The sequence below is a fragment of the Conger conger genome, chromosome 12 (assembly GCF_963514075.1).
Source record: "Conger conger chromosome 12, fConCon1.1, whole genome shotgun sequence".
Classification (NCBI taxonomy): Eukaryota; Metazoa; Chordata; class Actinopteri; order Anguilliformes; family Congridae; genus Conger; species Conger conger.
Genome location: NC_083771.1, coordinates 21,897,200 through 21,909,730, shown reverse-complemented (window position 1 = coordinate 21,909,730; position 12,531 = coordinate 21,897,200). Strand labels below are relative to the sequence as shown.

At 41.6% G+C, this 12,531-nt stretch overlaps 1 protein-coding gene across 8 annotated transcripts in view; it reads left to right on the top strand.

The window, feature by feature from the left end:
- Positions 1–9,723, top strand: part of LOC133105446 (tropomyosin beta chain) — a 40,527-nt gene extending 30,804 nt beyond the window's left edge. For 4 of the 8 annotated variants that reach the window (XM_061215567.1, XM_061215565.1, XM_061215572.1 and 1 more), the window contains 2 exons: positions 54–123; positions 8,321–9,723. In XM_061215567.1, coding sequence (XP_061071551.1) covers positions 54–123; positions 8,321–8,403 — 153 coding nt within the window. In that variant the 3' untranslated portion in view covers positions 8,404–9,723. Of the gene's footprint in view, positions 1–53; positions 124–2,442; positions 3,157–8,320 lie in introns of those variants that run through there. The other 4 variants (XM_061215569.1, XM_061215566.1, XM_061215573.1 and 1 more) reach the window with 1 other exon arrangement.
- Positions 9,724–12,531: the final 2,808 nt, after the last annotated feature.

Here is a 12,531-nt window from a genome sequence, read left to right as displayed (position 1 = left end):
CAGCAGCAGCAGTAGTAGTAGTAGTAATGTATCCTACTATGTTTGTTTTCCAGGCGGAGACACGTGCCGAGTTTGCGGAGCGCTCTGTGGCTAAACTTGAAAAGACTATCGATGACTTGGAAGGTACTTTTCCTGCCCTAATTACACCTGAAGTCTTTAATCGCCTCACACTTCCACCTTTGATCTGAAACCGCTGAACCCGCATAGCCCTCAAAGCCCCCTTTGTTTTGTTTGTTGGATCTTTTTGTTAACTAATACTAACTCCTGTGCCAGGCCTCATCCATGCTGGTAGTAATGGTACTAAGGTTCATACAACTTGCAGCTGTTACTGGTTAATATTTAAAGTCTTGCATCAGGCAGAAGGCTAGCAAGCTAGGGTTATAAGCCAAATGCAGAAGTTACATAATGGCAATTGCTTCAGTAAATATCCAATAACCCATTTATATAGTTGGATATTTGGATAGGTGTATAAGAATAATCTGGCTCAGAGCGTCTGTTAAATGAAACAAGAAAAATAATGCCTGCATTTTCAAAGCGCTTATTAGCCTGCTTCAGCTGATCTGGCAGATGATCGGTTCCCATGTAAACTACAAACCAGAATTTCCTGTGGACACACAGACTACTTCTCTGTGATTGGAGAATAGTTTTTCTTTGTGTGGGTAAACTTATTTCAAAGAGGTGTGGCATGTGTAGGTATGGGATTTCAAATACAAAGAAGGGTCTTTATGCTATTTTAAGGAAATATTATTTAAAGAAAACAATGGTATCTGCCAGGGCAAATGTGGTTGTTTTGACATTTGTGGTTGACGTGTGCCAAATGTTGATTCAACTTTACGAACTTGGAGCTTGAAGATAACTTCACACGTAGTTTGTTTGATGATTTAGTCCAAAAGTACTCGGTTGGCAGATATGCGTGAAACCTCTCTTGGGTGGCAAAGTAAAACCATCAAACCCACACCATGGCACATAAATTTGCTCATTTTGAAAGCGAAAGCATTCCAAGTTGAATTTCAGGCAAACTACTTGGAAAAAGGAAGTCATGGGGGTGATGGCCATTTTGTTTGGTTTCAATCTCTACTCCAGATGTAATCTGTCAGTTGTTTAGAAAAATAAGAAGTACTAAGTAATAAGTTTGACAGATGGTGCGATGGTGGTGATTTGTTTTTTTAAGAAATTCTTTAAAACTTGTGGCTTGGACAACCGTTGTATTCTGGTCCATGCACAGCATAAGGGCTAGCTCAATGTAACAAACACATTCACAAACAAATTCAAGATTGATTTAAATATTCTTAGTTTGACGAAGTTCACCAAAGTGGATGAAGTTTGTTTTTATTGGTGTGGAGGTGCGAATCCTTTCAACCAAACTTGGTGTGAAAGCCCTTGAAGTTGAGGACCTCTCTTCAGCATAGTTTTCATCTAATGAAGTTGCATTTATTCATGAGCGGATTCTGTGGTTCCTTTTGCACAGTTAAGATGTAGCTATTCTAGAAGTACCACAGAAGCATTTCACAAGGTCCTCTTACAGATGTGTACTACCGCTACAAAAATATCTTGCCTTTGTGTCAGGGAGAATGATCTTTGTTTGTTGCTTTTTTTTTGCTGTCCTGGTTTAGCTGTGAACCAGAATGTTTGCGGAGAACTGGGGGGAATGTTTGATAGTTTGGTGTGAGGTCTTAACATGTCTGAAAATGTCCTACTGACAAAACTGGCTGCATGTTGATAATACTAGATTGGATTTGTTGTTTTGGGGGGACATTTTTAGCTAAAGGAGTGTCTTTGCATGTTTGCCATGCTAATGTGCTATAAAATCAACACAGTTGGCATGATTGATTGTTGCATGATGTCCAGGAAGTTGGGACTCATGGTCTTTATGTAATCTTAGAAGAGCAATTTTTAAAATCCTTTTTGTGTACCTAAAATATTTGCTGGTGGATATTTCTGAATTACTTCATAAAGTCTACTGTTCAGATCTAAAATTGATTACTGCAATTATTTTCAAAAATGGGCCCTGTCATAATATCAGAGGAGTGTTGTAATTGTAGTTCTTCCTTGTAATTCTGATGTAGAACTATTAGTCGGTAGATGGTAATGTTACAAATCAAATCAGAATCTGTTAGACATTTTAATTTAACTTTGTTATTGTACTGACAGTTTGAGTTCTGGAAGTGTAGGGGTATGTGACCACTGGCCAGAGCTAAATTATTGTTGTAGATGGTGGACTAGTCAGCAAAGAGACCAAAATCTTTTTCTGTGGTCCTAATGTGCGACACGTTGATCAAACCATCCACCACCGCCTTTTCTTTAGTTTTGGTTATTTTGGTTTCAGGAGTGTCCTTGGCCATCTGACCTTTTCATTTTCCTTCCTCTTTCCACCCTGTGTTGTCCTGTTTGGCTGTATGTCTGTCCCTCTGTTGTCCTCCTGTCCTTCTGGGACCCCCACAGACGAGGTGTACTCTCAGAAACTCAAGGGGAAAGCCCTCAGCGAAGAGCTGGACCTTGCCCTCAATGACATGACTACCCTCTAGATACTCTCTTGCTCTCTCTCTCTCTTTCTCCCTCCCTCCCTCTTCCTTCTCTCTCGGTCTCCCCATTGCCAACACAAGCTCTCCTGTGGATCACACCACCGCCTCAATGTTGCATTTCATTCCAGGCTGATTTTTTTGAGGGGTGGGGGGATTGCAGTTGGCCTTCATACAGCATTATAGAGTGGTTTTGGTTTCTTTTTCAATTTTATTTTGTTACGGCGCAAAGTGTACAAAGCCAACCCTCATCCCATACAACTCTCTATGGGGTCCAGTAAATGGCGTTCTTTGTAATCAAAAAGAAAGGGTGGTTGCTTAATCTTTTTAATAAAGGTCCCCCCCCCCCCATCTGTCTGCACCACTATTTTGAGACCCCTGCCCATACTGCCCGTAACTCCTTTTCTGGTTTGGTGTTGAGAGGTTTCGGCCCTGTGTAATGAACCCGTTTAATTTGGGGGGGAGAAGTGCACCCAACACAGGGTAGGCCAGCCCCTTCCCGCCAGGGTCCCATCAGCCCCACAGAGCTCACCCTGCTTGAACCTCCCTCCTCCATCCCGAATTGGGTCAACTCTTGATCCGGATCCCTTTCTCTCATCCCTTTTTTTCTGTCCTGTAATAAACACCTTTCTCTTGATGTTTCTCCTCTGTTTTCTTTTATTATTTAGTTGGGAGTGTCACCTTCCGTGTTTGCCTTAGGCTTTTGTTCTCCAGTTAGCATATGTTGATGGTGCATGGTGACTCTGGAGATTTAGGGGAAGGACTCAGAGAATGTTATGTGATCTTTGTGGTTTGGGTTGGACATATTTAAGTTAGATTGCGGTAGATTTCCAGAGCTATTCAAACCTTTGTGCGTTCTGCAAGACCATTGTGAATCTACACCACAGAAAGCCAAACTAAAATTTGTGTTACTTTAGTCTGTGTTGATAGCTGGGATAAAAAGGGGTAGAGCACAGAGGTTCTATGAATAATCCATCAAAACTAATGAAGAAGCCAGGAGCTAATCTGGACTAACCAGCGCCCTCTACCTGTAACTGAGTGCTCTGGTGTGAATGGAGATCCAGGAATGAACAGAGAGGCCACCCCAGTACAGACTGCACTCAGTAACATGAATTTAATGATAACATAACATGCTACGGTGTTCCTGTACAACAAGTATCTCCATGGTCTCCAAAACACATTTTCTTCCTTCTCCTTGTAAAGCAGCCATATCTGAAGTCTTATGTGTTCCCGGTTTAAGCGAACATCTGAAGTTAGCTGCAACTAACAGTAATGAGGGTATCATTGCGAAAGTTAGGCTGGTTGACAGACAAGCTGAAACTGAAGTTAGTGCAGCACTTTTCCATCCACTTCCTGGAAGTCAATTTTAATTTACATGTTATGCCATCGTGTATCACTGAGCTTGTATTTCAATCAAATGTCTGTCAATTTTCTACTGCAGTCAATACCCATGCACCAGCGTGCATCCTCATTGGATGTCCCCCTCCTCATTTGACTTCTGTCAAATGGATTCCCCACCCCTCACACTCCCCCTGAAACATCTGCTTCACTAGTGTATATGTGCCATCACTTCCGTTTTAGCTTGTCTTTAAAAACACTGATATTTAAGCTGACATTTACTGATGCCTCATTCTGTGATTGAATTGATACTTGCAAGACATCCTTTCAAAATAACACACACCAGCATCACAAAATGAAATATGTGACCATTGTATCTGAACCTTCCTTGCCCAGCCCAACTAGATTCTTTCCACCCTGTTTAAAACAAACATTTATGGCGTCTGACATTTTGGCTGCATTTCTTAAGTGCGTGAATGATGGCCAAAGTGTTTTCTGTCGCTATAAGAATTGTTTTAGTGTGACCTAATCTGAGTGAACCCATGTTTTGTGTAAACTGGCATTTATCTAATTTAGCCGGGGTAATTGATGGAAACAAAGGCCTGCATCCACTGACCCTCCAGGACCAGAATTGCCCACCCCTGCTCTGGAACTTCACCTCCGAGTGGTGTAATATTCTGCTGCGTTTTTTTTTTTGGGGGGGGGGGGAGCATTAGTGTTCTTTTTTCCTTGTCTGTCTGTTGCTGTCCGACTGTAGTCTTGTTTAAACTAACTCTGCCCTCTCTCTTTCTCTCTCTCTTTCTCTCTCCTCTTTCTGCGTCTTCCTCGTTGGCTTTCCGTCGTCCCTCCACTGTCGCTGCAGATCGTTTCCACAAGGAGGTGGAGAAAGGCCGGGTCCTCAGTAACGAGCTGAGGGTCGTGCTTAACGAGCTGAACAGCTGAGGGGCTCACGGCAGTAGCTGCACACCCCCTCCCTTTCTCCAAAACACACGCACTGGTCACTGATTAACTCTGAACCGATTATTCACACCTCTCCACTTCCCAAATACAGAGAACACTTGCAGCGTTTTAGACCTTAATCTGCCTGAGACTTTTCCCTGGACCTGGTAGTTCATTCCAACTGCGTTGAAACAAAAATGAACAAAAAGAAACCTTAGTAGTATTAACTTCATGCCATTTTCAATATCTTGAGTCCGCTTTCTTTTCCGTGGAGTGTCTTTCCACACTTTGAGTAGACTTAATCCACAATCTGTCTAAAATTAGCAATGAAGATGCATGTCCTGTAAAAAAACAAAACAAAAAAATGCTAATGTCAGTTTTATGTATGAGCGCTCATAGCTAGGTTAGAGGAAGCCCCCATTGTGGGGCTGATCACAGACCTAGTGACAAAAAGCGGGACGCAAATTAATTTTATGCATTTTAAGATTCATGTAAAATACCTGGAAAAGTATGTAGCAGATAGTTTGTAAAAGCAGGAGATATTTTGGTTTCCAGTTCATAGTTTCTCCCATTATTTGACAACATAAGATTCTTACTCTGGTGCCCCAAATTGTTGGAAGAACAGTATGTTGTGCATTTTTGTTTTTAAATTATATTGCACAAAAATCTTAATGGGTACAGTAAGGATCCAGTATCAAAGACCCACAATGTTTTCAAATTTATTATGAAAATGAATATACCTTTATATATTATTTGCACTTTAATTGAACCCAAGTTCTAATATTGAGACCAATGTAGTTTAACATTCATTTGTTTGTCATAATTCATCATTCGCCGCTGAGTGCAACAGTCATTTTAAGGCCAACCATGTGAACACTTAGACCTATGTTTGTACCCTTTTCTTGGTGTGTATTGGAAACACTCAGCACATGTTCAGTTGTGGTGGATAGGGGTGTTTTGACAGACATAAACAAGCATAAATTGGCTTTTTATCCATTTAAGCAGCCTTCATCCACCTAGAGCAAAGATTTCAGCTGAAAAAAGGAGTGGATGTCCTGTGCTGTCTGCATTTGCGATGGTTTTGTTTCATACACATGATTTTGTAGCAATACTTCATTCATATTTATGTCCAACCTCAAACTCAAATTAATTCATTTCTAACTTTGGTGGACAAGAACAGAGAACACTAGAGACCCAAAGTCCAGTATTGACAGTCTGTTACTGATACTGTATGCATTACTGTGCCAAAGGCCTTCACTTTTTCTATTCTGATGCAGAAAGACTGACTAAAACTTTGAATGGAACTAACTACCTTTTAAGAAGAAAGTGTTAAAAAATGGATAAAAGGTTTACATTATTGCTAGTATTTCTACCACTGTGCCAAATTTCTGTCAGGGGTTTAGAAAAATTCTGGCATGATCACACTTCCTCCTGTGGCTTACGAACATTCTGTGAGTTGCTGGCTTTGTATCATTTTTTATCATATTTTATACATACTTATTTTGTACCTTTTTCACCCCAAAACACAGCTTCAGTTTTAGTTTAGTCTCAGTCTACCAACATGTTTAACATTTATATTTGTGTTATACAGCGGTGTAGTATCAGGTTTCCAGCATTCCTTGGGCTGGTCCTGCATGTCTAGGCAAATGTCAGTCCTTATGTGACCTTGGTTTGCATAATATTGCATATATATCACAAATATTTAAATATAAATATCTGGCCATGTTGCCCCACCTCCCCCCCCCAAAAAATGGGATGATGAGACGTGTTCATCGGTTCAAGGTTTTTCAGAAAAAGAATTGCTTAATTCACATGCTTTGACACCTTTACTTATAACAGCACACCGTTTCACAGGTATAAAAATGTGAACTGAATACATCTAGGTTCAAAACCGAGGAATTCACTCTTTAAAGTTGGGTAAAAATGGAAGTATCACACTTGTATTGGACTGCTATTGGCAGAAGTGTGTGTGTGTGTGTGTGTGTGTGTGTGTGTGTGTGTGTGTGTGTGTGTGTGTGTGTGTGTGTGTGTGTGTGTGTGTGTGTGGGGGGGGGGGTGGTGGTAACTTACTGTCAATATTATTGTCATCATGTATGTTAATGTTGTGCTGCTGCATATCGCATTTGTGAACCTGCATTTGTGAATAACTGCCTCTTTTGCACAAGCTCCTGTTGTGGCGTAGGGACACACATTGGCTTCCATTTGTTCTGATGATGCAATTCCGTAGACTTTGTTCAGAATTTTAAATGCTTGGTCTTCCAGTTTTATTATTTTTATTCCGAATGCAGGCATCCACTTATTTCAAAGTGAAAGAATGGCAACACAACCTTACCCAGGTCATTGCGTTAGAAATGCTGCAGTGTACGAAAAATATTTGAAAGAAGTTTGTCTAATGTCTTGCTTATGCCAATGATCTGTGCTACACAACATGTTTAATGGATCTGTACATTTTTAATTGTGTATTACTACCTCTTAATAGCAGCCCAGTTGAGGTATATTGTAATATTTTCATATTCGACTATAATATTGTTGCAATGTTGCACATGGAATATTATCTTGTTTTAAAAGCACTCAAAATTTACACTTGTATTCATATAATATTATATAATGTTATTTATACTACATGAAATGGGATTCTTGATTGGTTTCTTAATTCAGCTATAATACCGTATGTTTTATTTCAGTTTTTGTTTTTGAATTATTTGGCTTAGCTGCGCTCTCGGTACGTGTTACGCCACCTGCTTCCCTTCATGAGTGCTGCATTGTGCATGCTGAAACCCAAACCAGCCCTGACATTCACCACACACAAAGACCCGCTCTCTCGGGCCAGCTCATTCGCTCTCTCCGCGCCGACTCGCCTAGTTACAGTAGAGCGCTGGCCAACCCGGTCAAAGGGCGCATTCGAAGCACCCGTAGTCATTTGGTGATGCTTTGAATCCGCCCGGGACCACTGGACACGTTGGCAGGCACCAACGTGGACTCCCTTTGCTTCCCGGGCTCAAACCCCCAGCACTCTACCTAGATTTACTTGTGCCTTTCAGCCCATTTTGAAGACTCTTAATTGAGGATTTGTATTATAAACACACATTCGACTGAAGACTAAAAACAGTATGTTAATAGGATACCACAGAGTTTGTATAGAAACCTCTTTGTGACTAATGACAAAACTGCAGTATGTTAAGAACCCCATGCTGTAGCCTCATGCATTGGCCTATATGGTATTATTTGTGTTCAACTCAACTCGCTTGATTTCAAAACTTCCACAAAGACAGTAATGACGTGATATTTAGTGTAGCAGTTTGGAGATTACAAAACTAATATTTGAATCCGAATTGGACTTTTCTACATATGTTGTATTTGGCTTGGTTATTCAGATTCCTTGCATGGAGAAAAACAATTGTTCATATGTCAGTTCCTGACGTATGCTTCTATGCTTCTATAAGTTATGTACACCTAAGGGGAGGGGGAGGGGTACAGGCTGTGTGGAGACTCACCATTCTCCTCTTTCTTTCCCCCATCACCAGAGAAACTGGCTCAAGCAAAGGAGGAAAACCTTGGCATGCACCAGGTGCTCGACCAGACCCTCTTGGAGCTCAACAATTTATAAAGTGAGAAAACAAGCTCTGCATATGAGGGGAAATGAGTGAGAATATTGAATAAGATTAATAAAATTAAAATAAAACCCAATAATATAAAAAAGAATAAAGACCCAAACAGCTTTATATGGGACCCTCTGCTCACTGACACAAACATCACATCCTCTGTCCATGTTTAAAAGCGCCTTGATCGATGGTGGCCCGAGACCAAATGTCAACTATTTGATTTACAAAGATGGGTCCATCTTGGGGAAATATTTATTGTCATTAGATTGCTGCAAGGGGACTTGCTCAGTCTTGAGGGACAAGGCAAATCAACAACAGTGTGCTAACCACACAATGTAGACCCATTACTAATAACAGACAGTGTGGGAATTTCTTAAGTAGGTTTTTTATTAGTAATAAGTTTGCAGTGTGTGGCTACAGTCATTCAGTCTTAATTTCAGTGTCAGTTCCCAGTACCTGAATAAATTCCATTTTAGGGTTAGAAAGCAATAAGGTGCTGCTTTGTTTACTGTTTGTTTTTCTTGTAGCAAGCATTGATGTTGACCTCAGTCTTGACTTCATATTAAAGTTCATTTCTGCAGTTAAGAACAGTAATTGAATGTTTTGTAAGGGCAAACTGCTTGTCAGCTTTTTGACCATCAGACGAACCAATGGTATAACGCCATTTTCTAATATAAAGGTACATTTTAGTTGTTATTCAATGACTGTTAAAGCAACAAAGCTTGTTACAAAAGAGTGAAAAACGTCTTCAACCACAATGTCCCAGACTGAAATACTTCTTGACAAGTTTTAAAGTGAATGTATTTTTGGAATTGTTTAACTACAATAGCTTGATTTTGTGTTTTGGAGGGAAATTAATAAAATGGAGGGGAAATTTGTCTTTTAGAATTTTCTGGAAAGGTCAGTGTCATTCAGATCTATGTCGTCAGCCATTTTGAGTAGATGTCACTGTCTTTCTTTGCCTTTCTTTGTTAACCTTACATCTTTGGAAATATTGTAGTCCTAAGTCTTAATAAAATCTTCCAGAACCTCTGGCCGGCGGCATATATCTTGCCAAAATTTACGAAAATGTAATTTTTAAGAAGGTGACAATTTTCCTAGTTCTCTTAAAATGTAAAAAAAGAAAAGAAAAAAAAATTTCTTGCAAGCATTGTACTCTTTAGGAATTCCAATCAAAGTTGTATGCATACTGAATTTGGGGAATCTCAACAATATTTTGAAAGCATCTTCCCTATCTTATACCTACACTTGTATCCTATGCAATTACCTGTGTAAGCTCCTTGTTAACGTTTAAAAGATTAAAGACCAGAAATAAAACTCCCAAATTTTGTCAGTCCCTTCTGTATGGTCTCATCATTTGTCACTTGATTGTAATGAACAATACTCTGTTTAGCACTTTGCAGGACCTGTAGAGTACATACAGATTGCTTTAGTGAACCAAATGGCTTCAGATTAAACAAATAAATGGTACTATGAAACATTACATTACATTACAAGGCATTTAGCAGACGCTCTTATCCAGAGCGACGTACAACGAAGTGCAGATCAAACACAAGTACAAGTGCGAAGAGGACCTGAGAGGACAGTACAGTTCCGAGTCCTAGTGTAAACATACAGATACAATCGGAACCCTTGAAGAATACATCAACTTCCAAACTAGCATACCCCAGTTGGCAGCTAGAATACCCCGGGTACAACAGTACAATAGCTAATACAAAAAAACAACAACATCTATACAACTATATAAGTGCCATTACAGTCTATGGCATATATAAGGCTAATCATGGTGGTGAGTTAGGGAGGGAAAGGTGTAGCCTGAAGAGATGAGTCTTCAGTCTGCGCTTGAAAGAGGTCAGAGAGACTGCCGTTCTGACATCCACCGGGAGGTCATTCCACCACCGTGGGACCAGGACAGACAGCAGTCGTGAGCGAGAAGTGCAGGTGTGGCAAGGGGGAGACGCCAGACAGCACGAAGTAGCAGAACGGAGGGGTCTTGCTGGTGTATAGGTCTTGATAAGTGATTGAATATATACAGGGGCTGATCCCTTAACTGCCTGGTATGCGAGCACCAAAGTTTTAAATTTGATGCGAGCCATAACAGGCAGCCAGTGGAGGTTGCTGAGCAAGGGGGTGACATGTGAATGTCTGGGAACATTGAATACCAGACGGGCTGCAGCATTCTGGATCAGTTGTAGGGGTCTGATGGCTGATGCTAGAAGGCCAGCCAGCAGAGAATTGCAATAGTCCAGGCAGGACAGGACCATTGCTTGGACAAGGAGCTGAGTGGAGTATGTTGTGGGAAAGGGTCGGATTCTCCGGTTGTTGTACAGGAAGAACCTGCATGCCCGGGTCACCATAGCGATGTTCTCGGAGAAGGACAGCCTGTTGTCCATCACCACTCCAAGATTTCTTGCACTAGGGGTTGAGGTCGCTGTGGTATCCCCGAGTGAGATGGAAAACTAGGAGAAGGGAGAGGTTAGAGCAGGGATGAAGATGGATGTATTTCAGGCAGGCGGAGATACAGGAAGGGACCTGTGTGTCTGATGGAGGGAAGGAGAGAAAGAGTTGGGTGTCATCGGCATAACAATGGTATGAGATACCATGAGCAGAGATAACAGGGCCAAGGGATCTTGTGTAAATGGAGAAGAGGAGGGGTCCGAGGACTGAGCCCTGGGGGACTCCTGTAACAAGGGGGCAAGGGGTTGACACTCTTCCAGCCCAGGACACCTGGGAGGACCGGCCAGAGAGATAAGATTTAATCCAGTCTAAGGCTGTGCCACAGATCCCTGTAGATACCAGGGAGGTGAAGAGGATGGAGTGGTTGACCGTGTTGAACGCTGCAGAGAGGTCAAGGACAGAGGAGAGGGAGGTTGCTTGTGCAGCCTGAAGGGACTCATTGAAGGAGCGGAGTGTGGTCTCTGTCGAGTGGCCAGGTCTGAAGCCGGACTGGTGGGGGTTCAGCAGGTTATTCTGTGAGAGGAAGGAAGAGAGTTGGTTGGATGGATTTGGATAGAAAAGGAAGGAGAGATACCGGACAGTAGTTTTGAATGCAGGAGGGGTCTAGAGTGGGTTTCTTTAGGAGCGGGGTGATGTAGGCCCTCTTGAATGATGAGGGAAAGCAGCCAGAGGACAGAGAGGAGTTAACAAGGGAGGTGACAAACGGGAGGATGTCAGGTGTGATTGCCTGAAGGAGGTTTGAGGGGATGGGGTCCAGGGCACAAGTAGTAGAGCGGTGGGAGAGCAGGAGGTGAGACACATCAGCATCTGTAAGGGGACAGAAAGAGGAGAAACAGGGGGCAGGCAGAGAAAGGGAGGCAGGCACAGAGGTGGTGGTGGTCGCGAAGGTGCTGTGGATATCTGCGACCTTCTTGTCAAAAAATACTGCAAAGTCATCAGCACTGAGGGAGGACTGAGATGGTGGGGGAGGTGTGCTGAGGAGAAAATGGAGAACAGTTGACGAGGGTTAGAGGTGGAATTCTGAATTTTTGTTTGGTAGCAAATCTGGAAACAAAAAATTGGAAAAAATCTTTTAATGGAGAAATGGATAAATGGTAGGCCAACTTGAAGAAGTTAGCTGAAATTGAATGACATTTCAAAAGTGGAACAGCGGCATTTTCTGTTGAGAAATTCCACAAAGGACATCACAGAACCTAGCAAAAGTCATCTTGCAGCACATTGGAAGCTACAGTCCAATTGCTGAAAAAAGGAACATCTCAACTGCCTACCTAGGTGAGTAGTGTACTTCACAGCTGACTCATGACCAGTGTGACCATGTTCAATGGCCATCTAATGCATTAGCCAATTTAGCCTTATTAATGTGAGCAATACTGTAGCTTAGTACCGACATTGCCAGACTCAGTCCAGAGTGTTAGGAAGCAGGGAGTAGCCTGAAGTTAAAACATCAGTGCACATTACCTATAGACGGTAACCAGGAACCAAAGTACAAATTCTAAATGCCAATAATATGTTGATTATAGCATGCATTGAATGATACCATTTGGTGTGTTATTACAGGTTTATTGCTTTTTAAAATATTTTGCAAAGCATAAGAAATCCACGTTGGGACTGTTTTTCCTGAAGCCAAATACAAGTATAACAGTTTGACCTGCCAATTCCGATGATGCTTGTGTAAA